Source organism: Metopolophium dirhodum, chromosome 1, assembly GCF_019925205.1.
Source record: "Metopolophium dirhodum isolate CAU chromosome 1, ASM1992520v1, whole genome shotgun sequence".
NCBI classification, from domain to species: Eukaryota; Metazoa; Arthropoda; class Insecta; order Hemiptera; family Aphididae; genus Metopolophium; species Metopolophium dirhodum.
Genome location: NC_083560.1, coordinates 89602675 through 89623723, shown reverse-complemented (window position 1 = coordinate 89623723; position 21049 = coordinate 89602675). Strand labels below are relative to the sequence as shown.

General features: G+C 31.7%; 2 protein-coding genes across 2 annotated transcripts in view; one reads left to right on the top strand and one right to left on the bottom strand.

The window, feature by feature from the left end:
- Positions 1-21049, bottom strand: part of LOC132935682 (pyruvate kinase-like) — a 58314-nt gene that overhangs the window by 18933 nt on the left and 18332 nt on the right. The window lies entirely within an intron of this gene.
- LOC132936258 (uncharacterized) lies at positions 2392-4725 on the top strand. The gene is made up of 3 exons (XM_061002949.1): positions 2392-3157; positions 3289-3793; positions 3875-4725. Exons 1-3 carry the CDS (start codon positions 2678-2680, stop codon positions 4723-4725), a joined length of 1836 nt encoding a protein of 611 aa, XP_060858932.1. The 5' UTR covers positions 2392-2677.

The window sequence follows — 21049 nt, the reverse complement described above, 5'->3', positions numbered from 1 at the left end:
TGTGACGTGTAACATGTTCCTATATTATACTGGTTTACCTAAGTAAACAAGTTTTTCCCAACTTGTTTAAAGTTGTTCAAATAGCAATTACATTGCCTGTAAGTTCAGCCACTTCTGAGAGGTCATTTTCCACAATGCGAAGAATAAACACCTACTTAAGATCTACTATGTTCCAAAACCAGTTTAGCAATTTAGGCATACTTGAAATTGAAAAAGATATTGTTGTTGACGTGGAAGAGATTCTAAATACTTTTAGTAAAACCGAAAGGAGAATTAAATTATTGTAATGAGGCTTACTATAAGAATAATAAAAAAATTGATGTCAAAAAAATACCAATGTGTTAATATAATATTAGATGATTAAGTGAATTTTAATTTAGATGGTATATAATATATATATATATATATATGTACCTATATATGTTTATGTTTATTTGTAGTTCATGTTGCTGCAGCAAGGTAATTTTTTTTAGTGGTTTTGTAATAATTTAAAAGCATCATAAGAGTATTCAGTATCCTGAACTCAGCTACGGCTTCAGCCCCCCCAGATTTCAAACACTATTTGCGCCTATGGTGCAAAACTATTTTATTAAATAATAATGATAACATGATGGTCAGTTATATTTAGATATTTGTCAGTTTGTATTTTGATTGTTGTGCCACTTGTGCCTGGAAAATTAGTCTAAACTTTTAAACTTTGTTAAATATTTAAAATATTATACATGGACGTTTGCTTTTGTCATCTGCGCGTCAACGGTGATCAATGGTAATCAATGGTTTAATAGTCCATTCAACAAAATGTTTGTCAATATCTAATAAAACATGTTTGCCAGAGTGTGTAAACTAGAAAATGTGAGGGAATTAAAATATCTTGGTTTAATTCTTTGCTATAGACTCAAATGGGATAGCCATATACATTTTTTAAGTACTACTTTGTGAAAATTCTTCTTCATATTTAAAGAAGTTAAATATATATTTTATAATGCGCAAAAAAGAATTATTTATTTATCCTTGGTATAATCTATTTATACTTATGGTATTTAAATTTGGGGAGGAACATTCAATAATCATCTATCCACATTAATAGTAACTATAAACTGCATAATTAAATATCTACTTAATTTATAATTAATAAAAGTACCACATTAATTTATAAAGAACTAAAAGTATATGACTTTAGGTATATTTTTAATTTTTATACTTTAGTGGAACTTTAGAAAAATAAACATTTAATTATCCACTCAGATCATGATCATAGTACAAGATACAAACAAAATATAAATATTCGTTTACCTATTTTTAAAGTTTTTGGTCAAATGAGTGTTTTGTAATATAATGGTCTTAAATTATATATTCTAATAAAATTGTATTGATAAGAATTGCTCCCCCAACACAAACTCTGCTTATAGGGGGTGCTGCAATCTAATTTATACTACATTTTTCTATACAATGTATCACTGTTTATTTTACAAAATATATATTTTATTATTATCACTTATAAATGTGTAATGTAGAATTGGGTTGGAATAAAGATGTTCAGCTCGACAAGTGAATGAATAAGTAAACATAATTATATGATGCTTGCATATTTGTGTTGTTAATTTACAATTATATTGGTATTAAAAACTAAAATTCTATTTCTGTCTTAAGGCGTAAAAAAGTAGAAAATACATCATTTTCATAGGAAAATGAAATATTATCGAAACAGAAACAAATATTAAAACATCCAAAACCAGTGTAACTGATCAAGCAGAAATATATTTAATTCAAAAAGAAATTGAAGATTTAAAAAAGAAGATTCCTTCCTAAAAAATCATCCTTTTGGTTACCATTCCCTTGAATCTAATAACATATTGTTTGAATTCTTCTATTAGTACTTAAATCTTAAAGTACTTAAATTAAGTATTAGTACTTAAATCTATGTTTTATATAATTATTCTGTTTTATATAGTAGGATTGATTTATGTTCAAAAATTAATTTTAGTTACTTTTATAGCTGGAAAGTTGAAAAATTCTGTCTTAAAGACCAAATTCTCATGATTTTAATACAATTAAGATTGAGCTAATAGCCCATGTCACCGAAGCTACAAAAAGATCAATAAAAAAAAAAAAAAAATTAAGATTGAATTTAGCTTAGCCAGATTTAAAACTAGTGAATCCATTGTTGGTAGTACTAGTTTAACATTAATTAGTGTTCTTCATGACATTTTGTATGTCAACTTAAACCAAAATTATTGCTTGCCAGAAGGTTTCAATAATTTTAAAAATTGTAGAATAACATTAGACTACTGAAGTTTCATACAATATTCCTAAACCACTACTGGACCAAAAATTGACGGAAATACGTTCATCTATTATATAAAAATAACTCCAGAACACACGAACCGATTTCCACGGTTTTGCATTCGTTGGAAAGGTCTTGGGCTCCGTGAGGTTTATAGCAAAGAAAATTCTGGAAAATTCAGGAAAAATTCAACAGAAAAGTGGGGAAATCGTTTTTCACATACAGCGCCATCTATTATACATAGCATGTACTTCAAACCAATAGCAACGGTGCGTGATAAAGTGTTTGACAGATAGTCATTATTCTCTGCTCAGTTAATTTCATTTAAGCTCAGTGTAAATTATGTGGATCGTGCATTTGAAGTTAAATTCAACACTCTGTCCATAGTCCAAAATGCCTAGAGAACGACGTGCGAACATCGGCCGCCGCACAAGACATGCAAGCAAGCAACAAGTCTATTCAAGGAACTTAAGAGAAGAAAGACAAAATATAATAAGAGAAAATGACCGATTGAGACATCGCGTGAGCACACGAAGATCATTGGCATCATACAATCGCTTGGCATTCCAATATGATCCCACTGCGAACTACAGTGATGATGAAAATTTGGATATTGGACGAATGACGACTATATGCCGATATTGCAATGCGTTAAAGTTCAAAAGAGAAACGGTTGGATTGTGCTGCGCAAGTGGAAAAGTCAAACTGGATCCATTACTTACACCACCACAGCCACTGAAAACATTGTTTGATGGAAGTGATCCCGATTCCAGCCATTTTCTTCAACACATCCTTGAATACAATAACTGCTTTCGCATGACTTCCTTTGGAGCTAATATCATTCGAGAAGGCGGCTTCATGCCGACTTGCAAGGTAAAAGATACAACACACATAACCAACACATAATTGCAACACATAACAACTTCATATACACCACACACTACACCATCACACGATTTACAATGTATTCATGAACAAATTTTAATGATTATTTGCAATTACAGATACAAGGTCAAATATATCATTTGCATGGTTCAATGGTGCCAACCACACCAGATGAACCGCATCAATTTCTGCAAATATATTTTATTTCGTCGATGGTGGATCAGCTGAACGTGCGGTGCAATATACAGGGAGCACAACAGTTAAAGAGACGAATTATTGAACAGTTGCAAGCATTTTTTCACGCTAATAATGCTGTGGTTAATATGTTCAAAACAGCATTGGAACGAATGCCATCGGATACGCACAAATTTGTCATAAGAGCGGATTGTACTCCAACAGGTGAACATGTGCGAAGATTCAATGCACCCACCGTTAATGATGTTGCTGCAATTATTGTTGGCGATCCAACTAAATCACGAGACATTGTCGTTCAGCGAAGAAGCAATATCATGCATCGTGTAAACGAGACACATCGTTTGTACGATGCGTTACAATATCCAATCATTTATTGGCAAGGGCAAGACGGATACGACATCACGTTGAAGATGGTCGATCCAATTACAGGTACAATATTCACACACTAATTATTTCCATTATTACTTTTATTGGTTTCCATTAACAATTCATTTAATTTTGCATTTTCAGGAGTATCAACGAATAATAAAAATCTAAGCGCAATGAATTACTATGCGTATCGTATGATGATTCGTACACATGAGGAGAATGTCATTCTGAAGTGCGGTCGGCTATTCCAGCAATTCGCTGTCGACATGTATGTCAAAGTCGAGACCGAACGTTTAGCGTTCATCAGATTCAATCAGCCAAAGCTACGATCTGAGGACTATATACACTTGCGTGATGCTATTCATTCAGATGGTGATGTTCAGAATATTGGACGACTGACGGTTCTCCCATCAACTTATATCGGAAGCCCACGCCACATGCACGAATACGCTCAAGACGCTATGACGTACGTGCGAAATTATGGAACTCCGGATTTATTTATTACGGTCACATGCAATCCGAAGTGGACGGAAATTGAACGCGAGTTGGAACCGGGTCAAAAACCGCAAGATCGCCATGACATAATCGCCAGAGTATTTCAGCAAAAACTCAAGGTTATGATGGATGTGCTTACTAAGTATCGAGTTTTTGGTGACACACGTTGTTATATGTACTCGGTGGAATGGCAGAAGCGTGGACTACCGCATGCTCATATCCTAATTTGGTTGCTGAACAAATTACATTCAAATGAAGTGGATGACATCATATCAGCTGAAATTCCTGATCCAGTCACTGATCCCCGTCTACACGACATTGTGACGACACAGATGGTGCATGGACCGTGCGGTGCATTAAATCCATTATCGCCTTGCATGGCTGATGGAAAGTGCACAAAACGATATCCGCGACCGTTAGTTGCTGAAACAGTCACAGGGAACGATGGATATCCAGTTTATCGTCGGCGTTCAAAAGAAGATAACGGTCAAAGTTAAAGTTCAAAATCAAGAGATTGAGATCGGAAATGAATTCATTGTACCATATTGCCCGCTGCTATCACGAATTTTCGAAACACATGTAAACGTTGAGAGTTGTCATTCGGCCAAATCAATCAAATATTTGTGCAAGTACGTCACAAAAGGCAGCGACATGGCTGTGTTTGGTATTGCGTCGGAAAATGTGAATGACGAAATCAGCAACTTCCAAATGGGCAGATACGTCAGTACTAATGAAGCACTGTGGCGATTATTGTCATTTCAAATTCATGAAAGATATCCCACAGTTGTACATTTAGCAGTGCATTTGGAAAATGGCCAAAGAGTTTACTTCACTGAGGCTAATGCGGCACAACGAGCTGAGAGACCACCATCGACAACATTGACTAGCTTCTTTGCAATGTGTGAAGCAGATCCATTCGCAGCGACGCTGATGTACGTTGAAATGCCCAAGTATTACACTTGGAATCAATCAACAAAGAAATTCCAACGTCGCAAACAAGGAACCCCAGTTCCAGACTGGCCACAGGTGTTTTCAACTGATGCACTAGGTCGTATGTACACTGTTCATCCTAGAAACGATGAATGTTTTTATTTGCGACTGCTGTTAGTAAATGTACGTGGACCGAAATCATTTGCGCATTTGAAAACTGTGAATGGCCACCAATGCCAAACATATCGAGAAGCATGTCAACTATTGGGTTTGCTGGAGAACGATTCTCATTGGGATTTAACACTTGCAGATTCAGTTGTTTCATCAAATGCGTACCAAATACGAACGCTGTTCGCAATTATCATCACCACATGTTTTCCTTCACAACCAATTCAGTTATGGAACAAATACAAAGACGCCATATGTGAAGATATCTTGCATCGCTTGCGTATTCAAACGAATAATCCTGACATCCAAATAACCGATGAAATCTACAATGAAGGATTGATTCTGATTGAGGATCAATGCTTGACTATTGCAAACAAGCTACTGATTGAAGTAGGAATGATTGCGCCAAATCGATCGATGCACGATGCATTCAACCAAGAATTAAATCGAGAGCTGCAATACAATGTTGATACATTGCAGGAATTCGTTAGAAATAATGTTCCGTTGCTGAATGAACAGCAAAAACAAGTATACAAAACATTAATGCAAGCGGTGGACAATAATACTGGTGGTCTATTCTTCCTGGATGCACCTGGAGGAACAGGGAAAACATTTGTCATTTCATTGATTTTGGCCACTATTCGATCAAGATGTGACATAGCTTTGGCGTTAGCATCATCTGGAATTGCGGCGACTCTTCTAGATGGCGGTCGTACTGCACATTCTGCGCTTAAGTTGCCACTCAATTTAAACACAATTGATACTCCAACGTGCAATATTTCCCGATCCAGTGCAATGGGAAAATTGTTAATGCAATGCAAGCTCATTGTTTGGGATGAGTGCACAATGGCACATAAGAAATCACTTGAAGCACTTAACTTCACACTGAAGGATCTTCGGAGAAATAACAACATCTTTGGCGGCTTGATGATATTGTTGGCAGGCGATTTCAGGCAGACGTTGCCAGTAGTTCCCCGTGGAACGCCTGCAGATGAATTGAATGCTTGCCTAAAGGCATCACCTTTATGGAATAACGTAAAAACATTATCGCTAACCACTAATATGAGAGTTCAACTTCAAAATGATCAAAGTGCTGCACAATTTTCCAAACAATTGTTAGATCTTGGAAATGGAAAAGTCCCAGTTGATGCGACATCTGGATTAATTACTCTTACCAACGACTTTTGCCGATTTGTAGACACTCAATTAGTTCTTATTGAAAATGTTTTCCCAAACATTAGTGAGAATTATAAGAATTATGCTTGGTTAAGTCAACGAGCAATTCTTGCAGCAAAGAATAATGATGTCCACGCACTGAATTTCACCATTCAATCAAAAATTGCTGGCGATTTGGTGACATACAAATCCGTTGATTCAATAACAAATCCCGATGATGTAGTAAATTATCCAACGGAGTTTTTGAACTCTCTGGAGATACCAGGATTTCCACCACATAACTTGCAACTGAAAGTTGGTACAGTTATTTTGATACTGCGTAATTTGAATCCACCGCGACTTTGCAACGGTACTCGACTTTCGGTAAAGAGACTTATGCCGAATTTAATTGAGGCAACCATTATTAACGGAAAGTACGCAGGTGAAAATGTATGTATTCCTCGAATACCAATGATTCCGACTGATCTTCCGTTTGACTTCAAACGATTGCAATTCCCAGTTCGCCTTGCGTTCGCAATGACAATTAATAAGTCGCAAGGCCAATCGCTTAGTGTTTGCGGGATAAATTTGGAAAATCATTGTTTTTCACATGGACAGTTATACGTTGCGTGTTCACGAGTTGGGAAACCATCCGCTTTGTTTGTGTTAACGTCAGACCAAAAAACAAAAAATGTGGTTTACCAAAGAGCACTACAATGAAACAATTAAATAACACTTCATTTTAGTAGGTAATTGAAATGAATTTATTACTGTTGTGAAATGAAATAAATATTTTCCTTTTCAAATATATAACAAAAAAAATTTTTTTTCTTTATCTTTAAATCACCAAACGAAATGTTACATAAAACGAATCTGGTGGCGGAACGGAGTTCGCCGGGTCTGCTAGTATAAACATAAAAATACATTGAAAGGACTTATTGAAGTGGCTCCTAAACACTTATTACTTATATTAGTAAATTGTATCCTGGGTCTACTTCACCTTCATTCTCAAAAGTTTCAAAAACTTATATAAATACATACATATATTATTAGTATCAATTGTAAATTCATCAGAATATATAAGCAGTGTAAAACTTAAAAATTGCATTAACTTGCCTAAATTCCATATATATATTATGTATAAGGTACATAGTTACATAAGACACAAACACAAGTAATGTATAAATTATAAAACTAAGATTTTATATATGTATTAATACAAATTCTATAGCTGAACTTAAAAATATAAATATAATATATATATATATTTGGCTTGAGTTTTTTTACTAATTACCTGAAGTGAATAAAGCTATATTGGCGTCATGTTTTCACGTAGCATATAAACTCTGAGAATAAAGATGTGGAAAAGAAACAAATTCAAGACTTGTGAATAAATACTGTTGGAAAGTTTTTTATGGAAACCACTGTTATAGATTCAGTTGAAGCAGATGAATAGGATTTTTTTGTATTTTCATCTCAAAAACAAACAAAAACTGATACTAAAGCAAATTTAGAAGTTATACAATTTTTGAATGATAAAAATAAATTAGTAGGTATTTATTCTCAATTTTAAATAACAATATTACAATGAAAAACTATTTGTAAAGTGTAATACAAATCTCTATTCCTCTCTTCCAATGGAAAGGTTATTTTTATTTGCAGGGTTAATTCATTGTCCTACTAGAAGAAATTGATCTGACCACAATTTTGAAAAATAGTAGAAAATAATTGATACAAAATTACAATTAAATTTAATGTTTTTAAATTGTATTAGCATAATATATAAATACCATTGACTTTGTTAATACTTTAATATTACTACCTATGTTTGATGCGCCTATTTTATAAGGAGAATGAATGTTAGACAACTGACAAATGTTTTATAATCATGTTTATCTATTATTATTTTTACTGTGATTATATAGATTATATAGATATGCTGTATGCTTAATACATTAAATTACTTTATTAAAATTGTAATTTTTAAAAACAAATTAATATTAAATATTACAGTATTGTTATGAAAACTTTTAAAATGTGTTAATTATAATAAATGACTAAATACAAACATATATTATGTATCAATGTTAACTTTAAATGTAACTTTTATCCATTTACACAACATTGATCTATGATGTATCTAGTATTGTGTAACTAGTTATACATTTTTAGAGTTACAATAAATCGAGTAACTTGTCTAACCCTGCTTACAAGCAGCGGTGTGTAATATAAAAAAAATTGGTGTTGCTCAAATAATTTTAGGTGACCTACACCTCATAATACTGTTATACCAACCTATTTTTTCATAAATTTTCATAAATATTTCAATACCCTCCCATCCATATTTAGGGTGTTGCCCGAGCAACACTTGGACCCTATGTTACATGCCACTGCTTTCAAGTTTATAATGTACTTACATTATGTGAGTTTATTGTGCTATTACTGCAAAATTTTTGAAAAAAAATGGTTTTTATAGAAAATTATCATGCTTGACTTCGGTGCTTAAAGTTTGTTTTGTCCTTAGGTTAGCGAAAAACAAGACACAATATCAATAATATAAAAAAACAGGTAACTAATTTGTATTTTATTTTTATGACAGAAAGATGAAAAACAATAGATAAAAATTATTAGATGATAAAAGTTGTATTAATACTATTACTTGCATATTAGGTAATTATCATTAAGTCTTAACAGCTTTTGAGATTTTTTTTGTAATTCAATAGCATTTAGCCACATAGTACTGTACTGTTGTCTATTTATATAAGTGTATATTGCTGTTTTTACACCTTTCTTCTACAACAAAAATGAATGCACCGATGATTAATGGTAACATCATTGAATCATTCAATTAAAAAATAATATAATTAATTTTTAGGACTTACATACATGTTGGCTTAGGTATTGTTGAACACGATCATGACTACAATGTTGAACATGGTATGTACTAAGTAGTATTGAATGAAATATATTTAGTTAGTAATCTATTTACTGTTGTGCACTAGTCAAATAGTGTAAAAATTATAAAAAACAAATCAGTATGCATTATCAATCATTATTTTATTATTATAACGTAAATCGATAGGTTTATAAGAATAAAATATTAAAACCTATAAAATAATAGGTAAATTCACTCTAATATATATATTTGAGCTAACAACACAAAATTAGATGTATATTTCGAAGTACTAGTTCCTTTAATTTGGCACATTTACCCCTTTAATAATTGAGTTAATAAACTTTTGAAAACTGGGAACTGGTCTAGGGACGCTTCTGCTTCGATCATTGAAGGTTTCATAACGATAGGATTTATATTGAATGATTTAGGTTTTCGTATGAAAGTGAAAAACCTATCTAAAAACCTAATTCCTTCAATAAAAGTGCTCGTTATGAAATCTTCAAGGATCGAAGCAGAAGTGTACCTAGATCATTTGCCAGCCAGTATAAGTTTTTTTTATTTTAACTATTAAGTAGGTAAAATACGTGTTCAAAAATTTGAATTATTAAAAAAAAAAATTGGCGAGCAATTTTGTTATGCTAATTTCTCAAACTTAAATACGAGACACGGGTTTTTTGAGAACATAAATTTGATTTCGAGGACCCTCGACTCTGGGAGTACGTTTTAGAAGAGCCTAAACCGAAACGTTTTAAATTATAATATTATCTTATGTGAACGTCATCTACAACTTAAAAATGATTTATTGAACTTTTAAAACTATTACATATTTATATACGTTTGTTCGCATTTGGCAATTACGCCAGCAGCATACAACATTCTATGCCAGTAGTTTTCCTAGAAATAGTAACCTATTCATATAATCACATCTCCTACTAGGAGAACGAGAAATGGTGAAATCTAAAGTTTATCGATAGAGAATTTTATGGAGATTTCATTTAAATGGTCGGTGTAACGAGTTTTCCAGTAGTTAAATAGATAGCTTTCAAAAAGCATAAAAAACAATAATTGAGGTTATGTTCAGTTCAAATGTAAATAATAATAATTATTCGTTTTTAAGTAGGTTTTGTATAATATATTCATTGTTCACTATCGTGTGCAGTATACAAGTTACAAATTTAAACAGTTCACCTCAAATGTTCGTAAGTCGTACATAGTTTTTGGCTACTAACCTGCTTGCGTATCATGTAAATTTTATGTTACACAACAATGTATTATTTCTAGGTAAAATGTATATACAAAGAATTAAAACCATTGCAAAAACCAAGTTTAATTTAATATGCTATTTACAAGCTACATCAATCACATTCAAACCTTCATAACTGAAATCATGTAAGATCTGTATATAGTATTACAATTTCTATAATGTATGACTTATTGGTTATGTTACATCTGAAACAACTAAATACATTAGAACAATAATTATTTATCTTACAATGTTACAGTCAGATGTGGATTTAACACCTGCCTTTGGTAATTGTTTAGGGCAGTTTTCATAGGCGGTGCTTAATTTATTTCTTAAATAATTATTAAATATTAAATTAATATTTTTGTATTTGTATGTTGGACACGCTGTTATTTAATTTTTAAATATTCTTTTTGCGGAAAATGTATGTCTCTCTGTTATCAAAATCTGTAATTCTGTTCGGCCACAACCGTAATATAAAATATAATTATTACCAAATAATATAATAATTATCAACTATAATTTCTTATCACGAATATTTGTCGGCTAAAATACTGTCAGCTGTAATATTTGTCGGCTAAAATACTGTTGGATTTAATGTTTTCGGCTAAAATATAGCCCCTCCAAAATAATTATTTAGCCGTCCCGTGCTCTAATTTCTAAGTGGAGAGACGTTGTCTCTTTGTCTCCTATAATAAATACCATTTTATTTATAAATAATATAATCATAATAATATTGTGACAATTGTACGCAAAGTGTACAAATAAAGACGGTACCAATTATACAAATCTATACACATAATTATTGGCTTGTCAAATACAATTTAATTAATGGTTCTAGGACCTAGAATCTAGGTCACTATGTACGGTCTAGTTAAAATGTTTATTTCAGAACCCTGAAACTTTGTACTATTATAATATACATATAGCATATATTGTCAATACTAAATATAAGTTATATACCTAGTAGTAAGTATAAAATATAATGCAAATTAAATTGTTTTAAAATATAGCATATTAACAAGTCAAAATAGTCAAAGTTGTTTTAATTCACTGTTCAGATAATAGTCCCTCAGGGGATGTACTACTTTGTGCTACGGTTTTGGAGTACCCGGGGCGCCGAGCCCTGAACTGACCTTAATTGGTTCGTTCAGTCTGATCCTCCAGGTTGGGGGTTAAACGCAGGGTTAACAAACCTGCCTAGTAAAATAACCTTGTTATGAAAACAACTACACCTAAGCCTCGGACAAGATTACATGGATTGAAGACTGGTTTTTGGAAACGGAATGCTGATTTAAGATTGCGACATGGAATATGGCAAGCTTGTATAAAACAGGTGCAAGCCAAAATTTAGCTGATGTCTTTAGCACCTACGATATTAAAGTAGCAGCCATACAAGAAATAAGATGGTTGGAAGTAGGGTAACTAACGATTGGAGAGTACACAATTTTTTTCTCTGGAATGGAGAATACGCATCACTTCGGTAGCGGTTTTGCAGTTCATAGGACATTAGTACCGTACATAAAAGAGTTAAATCCAGTATCCGAACGGATATCAATATTAAGTAACAGAAATGACAATGGTCAAAGATTGATATCGTTTGAAACATCAAATGGAATGACTGTTAGTAGTACTACGTTCCAACGTAAAAATATTCACAAAGCCACGTGGAGGTCACCGGATGATGAAACCCTGAACAAAATTGACCACGTTCTCATACAGACCAGATACCGTAGAACCATTTACGATGTAAGAAGCCATAGAGGCGCCGATTGTGACACGGATCACTACTTAGTGATTTCAAAACTTAGATCAAAGTTAAAAAGTCATCCAAAATTAAAACAAGGCAAAAGGGCTAAAATTAATTAGTTACTCAAAGAGGAAATCGCGAGGAAAAATTATGAGAACGAAGTCATGAAGAATCTTAAAGAGAATAATGTACAAATGAACGTACATATGGATTGGGAAAAAGTAAGTAATGCTGTCAAAAAAGCAGCAGCCACTAGTATTGGTGAGCTGAAAAGGTCAAGAAATACTTGGTATAATGATGTTTGTAGGATTGCTGTTGGCAAACGCCGTAAAGCGAGAGATGACTTTATTAAGAACAACACTGAAATGACCAAAGAAATTTTTATACAAAAACGTAAAATCTGCAAAAGTACCCTTTAAAGGGAAAAAAGAAAATTCTTTAACAACATACTACAAACCGCAGAGAATGACCATACACGGGGGAAAACTAGAAACTTTTTTAAAGTCATTAAACAGTATAAGCAATTCAACCCTATATGGAATGCAATCAGAGACCAAGACGGACAAATGTTAATGGAGTTGAGAGATGGAAAAGATACTTTGAAAAATTACTAAATGGTAGGGTGCCAGCTCAGCCTGTAGTACATATCGAATATGAAAGAGCCTTATGTAGAGGATGTTAGTCTAGAAGAAGTAAAAATTGCAATAACTAGCCTGAAAAATTGGAAATGACGGGTACCGATGATATTCCAGCAGAACTCATAAAAGAGAAGGAGAGGAGGAGCTACATGTAGTAATCTACAGATTGTGCCAGCTAATATGGATGGAAGAACGAGTACCGGATAGCTGGAATGAGGAAATCATCATACACCATTGCACAAAAAAGGAGACAAGACAAAATGTGACAATTATAGAGTGATATCGCTCTTGAACTCTGCATACAAGATCTTCTCTAGAATACTACTAAATCGCATTGTCCCTTTTGCGGAGAATTGTTTAGGTGAATACCAATGTGGTTTCCGGAAAGGCCGTTCAACCACAAAACAATTATCCATAATATGCAAAATAATTGAAAAGAGGTATGATTATCGGCAGAATATGTGGCAACTATTCATAGATTTTAAAAAAGCCTATGACAGTATCCATAGAGAGTCTCTGAAACATTATGTACGAGTTTGGTTTCCCAAAAAAATTAATAGCACTAACTAAAATATGTATGGAAAACACGAAATACAGAGTAAGAACACAACATGTAACATCAGGAACCTTTACAGTAGAAACTGGACTAAAACAGGGGATGCCCTGTCCCCAGTACTTTTCAATCTTGCCCTAGAGAAGGTAATAAGGATACTAAAGGACAATGAAGGTGGCTTACTAATCAGCCAGAATAAGATACAGCTTCTCGGTTTTGCTGACGATTTAGATATAATAGGTGATTCGCTTGCAAACACAGCTAACGCAGCCAAAGTGTTAGAAGAAGCAGCGAAGAAAATAGGCCTTGAAATAAACACTGAGAAAATAAAGATAATGGAACTAATCGAGAGTGGGGAGGACCCCAGTGTGACGCAGAATTTAGCCTATGAAAAAGTTAGTGATTTTAAATATCTGTGAGAAAAGAAAAAGTACAAAGAATCGGTCAAAGGAATTAAGTGTTCGGATAAATAAAGCTCAAAAAACGTTCTACACTCTGACAAAATTTTTTACATCCAAAATGTTATCTAGGAAAACGAAAACAAGACTGTATGCGGCTATTATAAAACCGACTATCACGTATGATTGCGAAGCTTGGAAGACGACTAAACAAACAGGAAGAAACCTAAGGACTTTTGAGCACAGAGTATGGAGGAAAATATGTGGACCTGTCATTGATGAAACAACGAGGAATTGGCGAAGGAGGTACAACAGAGAGCTGTACGATATGTTGGAACTAACAGCAGTAACAAGCTTCATTAAGGGCCAAATAATTCAATGGTTAGGTCACATAGTGAGAAGACGAGAGAATGAAGTAGTTAGAGCAGCTTTGGAATGGAAACCACATGGTAAAAGACCTAGAGGTAAACCTAGGAAAAGATGGATTGATGTGGTAGAGGAAGACTTAAAAAATCATTGGAGTTGAGGATTGGAGAGAGACAACCCAAAATAGAGATAGGTGACAAAGTGTAATAATGGCAGCAAAAACCCTTAGAGAGTAAAAATGCCAGGAGAAGAAATTTAGATAATAGCCTAATACTTGGTGCCACAGGAAGACCTGACAAATTAAAAAAAGGATCCTATTTAAACGGTTGACAAAATTTGTTAAAATGATATGATTAGTAAATAATTTAAGACATATACACATGTTAGCGAATTCCCAACAATAATATATTGAAAAAATTTATTACGTTCCAAATTAATTTAATCAAAAAAATATTGATATTTAAAAAAATTCTAAAAAATAAAGTACTTGACTTAGATAAATATTTTTTCCATCAAATTTGTTCTTATAATTAGATTCACAAATTGGCTATTTTGAATTTAACAAAAAAAATTTTAATCAAAATTTAAATTTTAGATTCTGAGCGGAGCGAGGGATCTGGTGATTTTACAATAGTGATTATTTACTTATTTATTTTTTTTATCCTGTATACCGAATTTCTACCAGAAAGAGTGCTTCAATTTCAACATATAGTATTTTATCTTTTAGCAAATTGGATCAAGATGGTACTTTAGAGAGGTCATTTTTTGATTTTCTCAAAAGTTATCAGCTAATGCCAAGGGAAAAACCACTGATAAATTACAAAAAACGGTTAAAAATGGGATTTTAATTTCTAACGCTTTGTTTATTACCATAGAAACGAATAAAAATAAAAATAACGATTTTAATTATGTTGTTGTTATTTTAATATTAATTCAACTTACAGGCTTTAATAAAATATCCAGACTGACAAACCGTCTCGGCTCAGAATTGTTTTTCGTATACAATGATATGATATGATATGATATTGAATTCAAATTTAATACAATCCCTTATACAGTGACATATGTAACCTACTGTACAACAAAGCAACATCCACTTACCCCCTTTTTTTATTTTCACTATTAAAAAATAAAAACAATTTTTTTATACTATACGTGTAATGCAAGTGAATATAATTTGTAAATAATAGAAAATAAATAAATATTGATTAGAGCAAAAATTCTTTTATCTGTCAGGTCTTCTTGTTAAACCCTGTATAATATGTATAAATTAATTTTGTTCCCGGAACTTGTTGACCTAAAAATATTGAAATTATCAAAACTATCAAATAATCAAATATTATTATAAATAATAATTGTATTATTTTATCAATAATGATGTTAAAAAGTAAATTAAAAATATGTACTCACAATATAAACAAATAGGTCAAAATGACAAATTAAAATTACTATCGATAGGTAATAACTAATAAACCACGATTCCCTCCTATTTGGAATAGGTACCTATATAAGATACTTGGATCAACCAAATAATATTTAAACTTAATATCATACTTGGTCATGACTTCAGTTCTGTATAAATTATATAGTATATTCTTTATGTATAATGTATATTGTACGGGCCGGGAACGAACAATAATAGTCCGCGACGCCCGGTCACCAAAATACTTCGCGCGTTATAGCTTATGCACGATACACCGCTACTCACCAACCGACATGTGTTTGTGTGTGATGTATGTATAGCGACTCAAAGGAAGTGGACGGGGTCGCCGAGCAAGACCAGAGAGTGCTAGGGTATGCGGATGTGTGAGTGTGTGTATGAGTGATGCTTAAATTAATAATAAGAAATAATATTAGTTCACATTATATTCAGTTCACAACAAAATATAAAATAATACACAGTAACGCTTAGCGCACACAAAAATAGTATTATAATAAAAAGTAATAACAGTAGAGACTTATAGGCCTGTTCGATTGTTTCGATTAATCGACTGTAGCATCGATTATTATTTTTAAAAGTATTCATCACCGATTAATCGTCGCATTACCGATTACCTAATCAAAAACATCGATTAATCGAATTATCAATTAACTGAAACGAATGTACATTTTTAACGAACACGGTATCAAGTATAACCGTGGTCGCCAAGGTAAAAATATTATACCATACTCTTTGACTATCAACATTATAATAAATGATAATACAGTCTATAGTTGTTATAGTTAGGTTAGGTAAGTATACTGAAACTGATTTCCAGTATTCGTGTTATTAAGCAGTGAGCACATGTTTTAGCGTCCGACTGCCGTTTCATCTTTAGTTTTTACTTAGCAGCTTGGCTTGAATTTAAAGCTTAGTCATCAAAATGAGTCAAGTGTGGTACGTTTTTAAAAAGTCTGAATGTGGTTCAAAGAGTGAAGTGTGAAATCTGTCTCAAAAGCTTGTCGAACTCTGGTACGAATACCACAAATCTCTGGAATCACTTGAAATCGGTTCATAAATATAAATATCACGAACTAGATAGATTAAAAAGAGGTACAGAAGACATAGATGATGATTTAGAAACCAGCCTAGATAGGTAAGTTCCAACTTTTAATTTCAAACATAATCATTAATAATTATCTGCTACAAAACTGATTGTTAACAGGGGCGAGACCGTTTTTGACCAAAAACGTACCCTTCCCTTTTCGGCCAATTCACTTTTCGACCAAATTTAAAAAAACGAATTGTATATTATTATGTTATTCTTTTTATAAAATATTAAACACACTGATATATTACATATCATAAAAATAATGTTAATATATAGGTATATGTTAATATATATATTCAGGTATTCTTATGTTTTAAATATTATATCTTATACTTTTAGCAATTTTCAAAATTATAATGATTGCCATAATTTTACAAAAATTATATACCAATTATTTTAATTTACATATCATATTACATAACTTTTTGTTTTGGTCGAAAAGTGAATCGGCCGAAAAGTACGTCTTTGGTCGAAAACAGCGATGCCCGTTAACAGTACGTCAGTGGTCAGTACCTACCTACTTGTATTTTTAAAATAATTACCTGTTTTTAAAGATGAATTTATTACAACATTTTTGGTTTTTAGTATTTATATTGACATTTTATGTTTTAATTTAAATTTTTAGTTCAACCATTACTCACGACCTATCAATGATAACATCAGTAATATTCAAAATGAATCAAGTGATACTCAAACAAGTCTAACAGATGAACAAACTTCAACTGCAAGTAGTAAAATAGTAAAACGTGGTCATGTCCAGCAAACTCCCATAACTGCATTCACCTTCAAATCTATGCCAAAATGTACAAAATTGAAAGTAGATAAAGCTCTAGCATATTTTATATCATAAGATATGATTCCATATAGTATTGTAGAAAAAGAAGGATTTAAATTGTTTACAAAAGCGTTAAATCCGAGTTATCAATTACCAAGCAGAAGTACTCTGACTAATAAAAGAATTCCAGATTTATTTGAAGAGACAAAGCTAAAGATTTAACAAATATTGTCAGAAGTTCCATTTTTATCAATAACTACAGATTGTTGGACTTCTGTTGCCAATAAACCATTCATAGCTATCACTTGCCACTTTTTGGACAAATATTTTAACCTTGGTAAATATTCAATTAAAACGTCTCTAGTATTTAAAATAATGTTATTTAAGTTATTTTTTTTTTATACTTTCAGATATTGTTTGTCTGGGATGTGAAGAGCTTAGTGAAAGTCACACGGGGGAAAATATCGCAGATGTTTTAAAAGTTATTTTGATGGAATACAATTTTAAATTTGACAAAGGAATCTCTATTAGTGCTGCTACAACGGACTCTGGAGCGAACATCATTAAAGCTATTAACAGTTTAATGGTACCTCTGTGCCTTGTTTTGGTCATAGCTTCAACACTTCGGTCCAAAAAGTTTTTTCTCTACAAGAAATAAAACCTATCATAGAAAAAGTGAAAAAAATACAAAACATATTTGCTTATAGCTGTATGGCTGCCGAAGAATTGGGTATCGAACAAGAAAGGTATGGATTCAAGTTAACTAAATTTCCCTCTTTTTCAAAGACAAGATGGTGGTCTATGCTAGATGTTTTGGATGTGGTTATATCTCAAAAACTTCCGCTTTCATAATTTCTGAGAACCCACAAAAAAGGTGTGCATAAAGAAAAAATGCTAACAGAAGATGAAATGAAAATAATAAAAATTATCTTGTTAGTATTGAAACCAATACGGGTAATATCTGATAATTTATCTGCAGAATCTTATGTAACAGCATCTGCAATTCTTCCTGTAATAAAAAATGTTGGAAAATAAAATGCAATATCAAGAGTTACAAACTGACAATGATATGAGTCATGATAATTATTTTGACCCCCTGTTAAAAAATCTATTTTCCAAAACAATTATTGATGTACTTCATACTTGGTATAACAATTCAATAATATTGCAATTTTGTACTGCTTTGGATCCAAGATTCAAATTAGAACAGTTTAATTTTGATAATGCAGAAGAAACTTTATTCAAAGATACATTACAAGTAGAATGTCTACGAAACTGGAAATATTGGCAATCTAAATCTGATTCAGCATCATCTAGTTCTAGTACAATGGTACATCAAAATAAAAAAACTTAAAAACTATCACTTTCCGCTATTTTCAACTCTGAATTTGGCTCAGAAACAGTTAATATGGTAAGAATATTTTAAACAATTAGAATATTTAATATTATTACACTAATACAGTAATACACTAATACATATATAGATATTATTGTTAAAAGTACTAATTATTATTGTTTTGTCTATTTACTGTAGGAACAATAATTACAAGATTCAAATTCTACACCTGTAGTGTACATTTCAAAAGAAATTAGTTCTTATTTTCAACTTCCTAAAATTTCATATGAACAAGATCCAATAAAGTGGTGGTCATTAAATAATAGTATGTTTCCTATTCTTGCAGTGACTGCTAAAAAGTTATTAAGTGTACAAGCTACCAGAGTAGCATCAGAAAGGGTCTTTAGTCGTGCTGGGAATATAATAACAGATACTAGGGCATCATTGAGCGATGATCATTGTAGTCAACTTATATTTTTGTCAATGAACAAAAAATATGTGAGCAATCCACTTTAAATGTTCCTTTTAAATTATGATTTAAATATTTTATATATTATATTTTATAATATTTTATAATATTTTATATTATTTTATTTTTTTTACTTTTACCAAAATAAGTGTTGTTTTTAATTTTAATTTTGTTTTTTTTTTTTTAAAATATAGTATTAAAAGAAAGTAATTTCTTATGTGTACTTAAAAGAAAACAAGTTTCTTTTAAATTTTTTTAAATGATTATTTAAATATTGTACAAAAGTTACTATTGTTTTGTTTTGTTTTTATTTTTTATTTTTTTTTTTTTTTTAAAAAATAGTATTTAAAAGAAATCTATTTCTTATGTGTAATTGAAAAAACAAGTTTCTCTTTAATTTTTTTAAATGATTATTTAAATATTGTACAAAAGTTACTATTGCAGTCTGAATTACCAAAAAAGAATGTTTTGTTTTGTTTTTAATTTTAATTTTGTTTTTTAAAAAGGAATATAGTATTTAAAAGAAAGTTATTTTTATGTGTAATTGAAAAAAACAAGTTTTTTAAAGTTTTTAAATGATTATTAAATTTAAATATTATTACATCTATTTATGAGATATGTGAACGATACAATGACATATTTCATATGGAAGGGGATATTTTAACTTTTACAACCGCGGGTACACACTCTATTAAATTAAAGCAGGACCAACCACCCATATATCGTAGACCTTATAGATTATGCACAACCTTATGCACAACAAAACGAAATAAACTCGCAAATTAAAAAAATGGAAGAAAATGGAATTATTGAGAATTCTAGGAGTCCCTGGAATTCCCCTTTGCTGTTAGTACAAAAGAAAATGGATAATTCAGGCAAACAAAAATTCAGAGTAGTGGTAGATTTTAGGGCACTTAATGAGGTTACCATAAATGAATTTCGCCCTTTGCCAAATATTACAGAAATACTAGATCAGCTAGGAAACAGCCAGTTATTCAGTAGTCTCGACCTTTCTTCGGGCTTTTATCAAGTGAAAATGGACAAAGGCTCACGGGAGTTAACAGCCTTTTCGACTAACCAAGGTCACTGGCATTTTAAACGAATGATTCAGGGAATGAAGACGAGTCCTGGGACTTTCCAAAGAATTATGAATTCAGCCTTAGCCGGTTTAATAGGAATTAAATGCTTAGTATATTTAGACGACATAATCGTATACGGGAAAAATTTGTATGATCATAACGAAAAGCTAATAGACGTTTTCGAGCGATTAAAAACTAACAATTTGAAATTACAACCAGACAAGTGTAATTTCTTAAAAAGAGAATGTATATACTTAGGTCATGTCATTACGAAAGACGGGATAAAACCAGATGAGCGTAAATTAAAAGCAGTAGTAGAATTCCCAGAACCAACAACAGTAAAAAACATAAAGTCGTTTTTAGAATTAAGCGGTTATTACAGGAAGTTCATAAATTCGTATAGCGCAATAGGAAAACCATTAACTAATCTTTTAAAAAAGGACACTAAATTCGTATGGAGTAACGAGTGTCAAAAATCATTCGATACCTTGAAAACAGCGTTATGCTCCGAACCAGTTCTTAAATATCCTGATT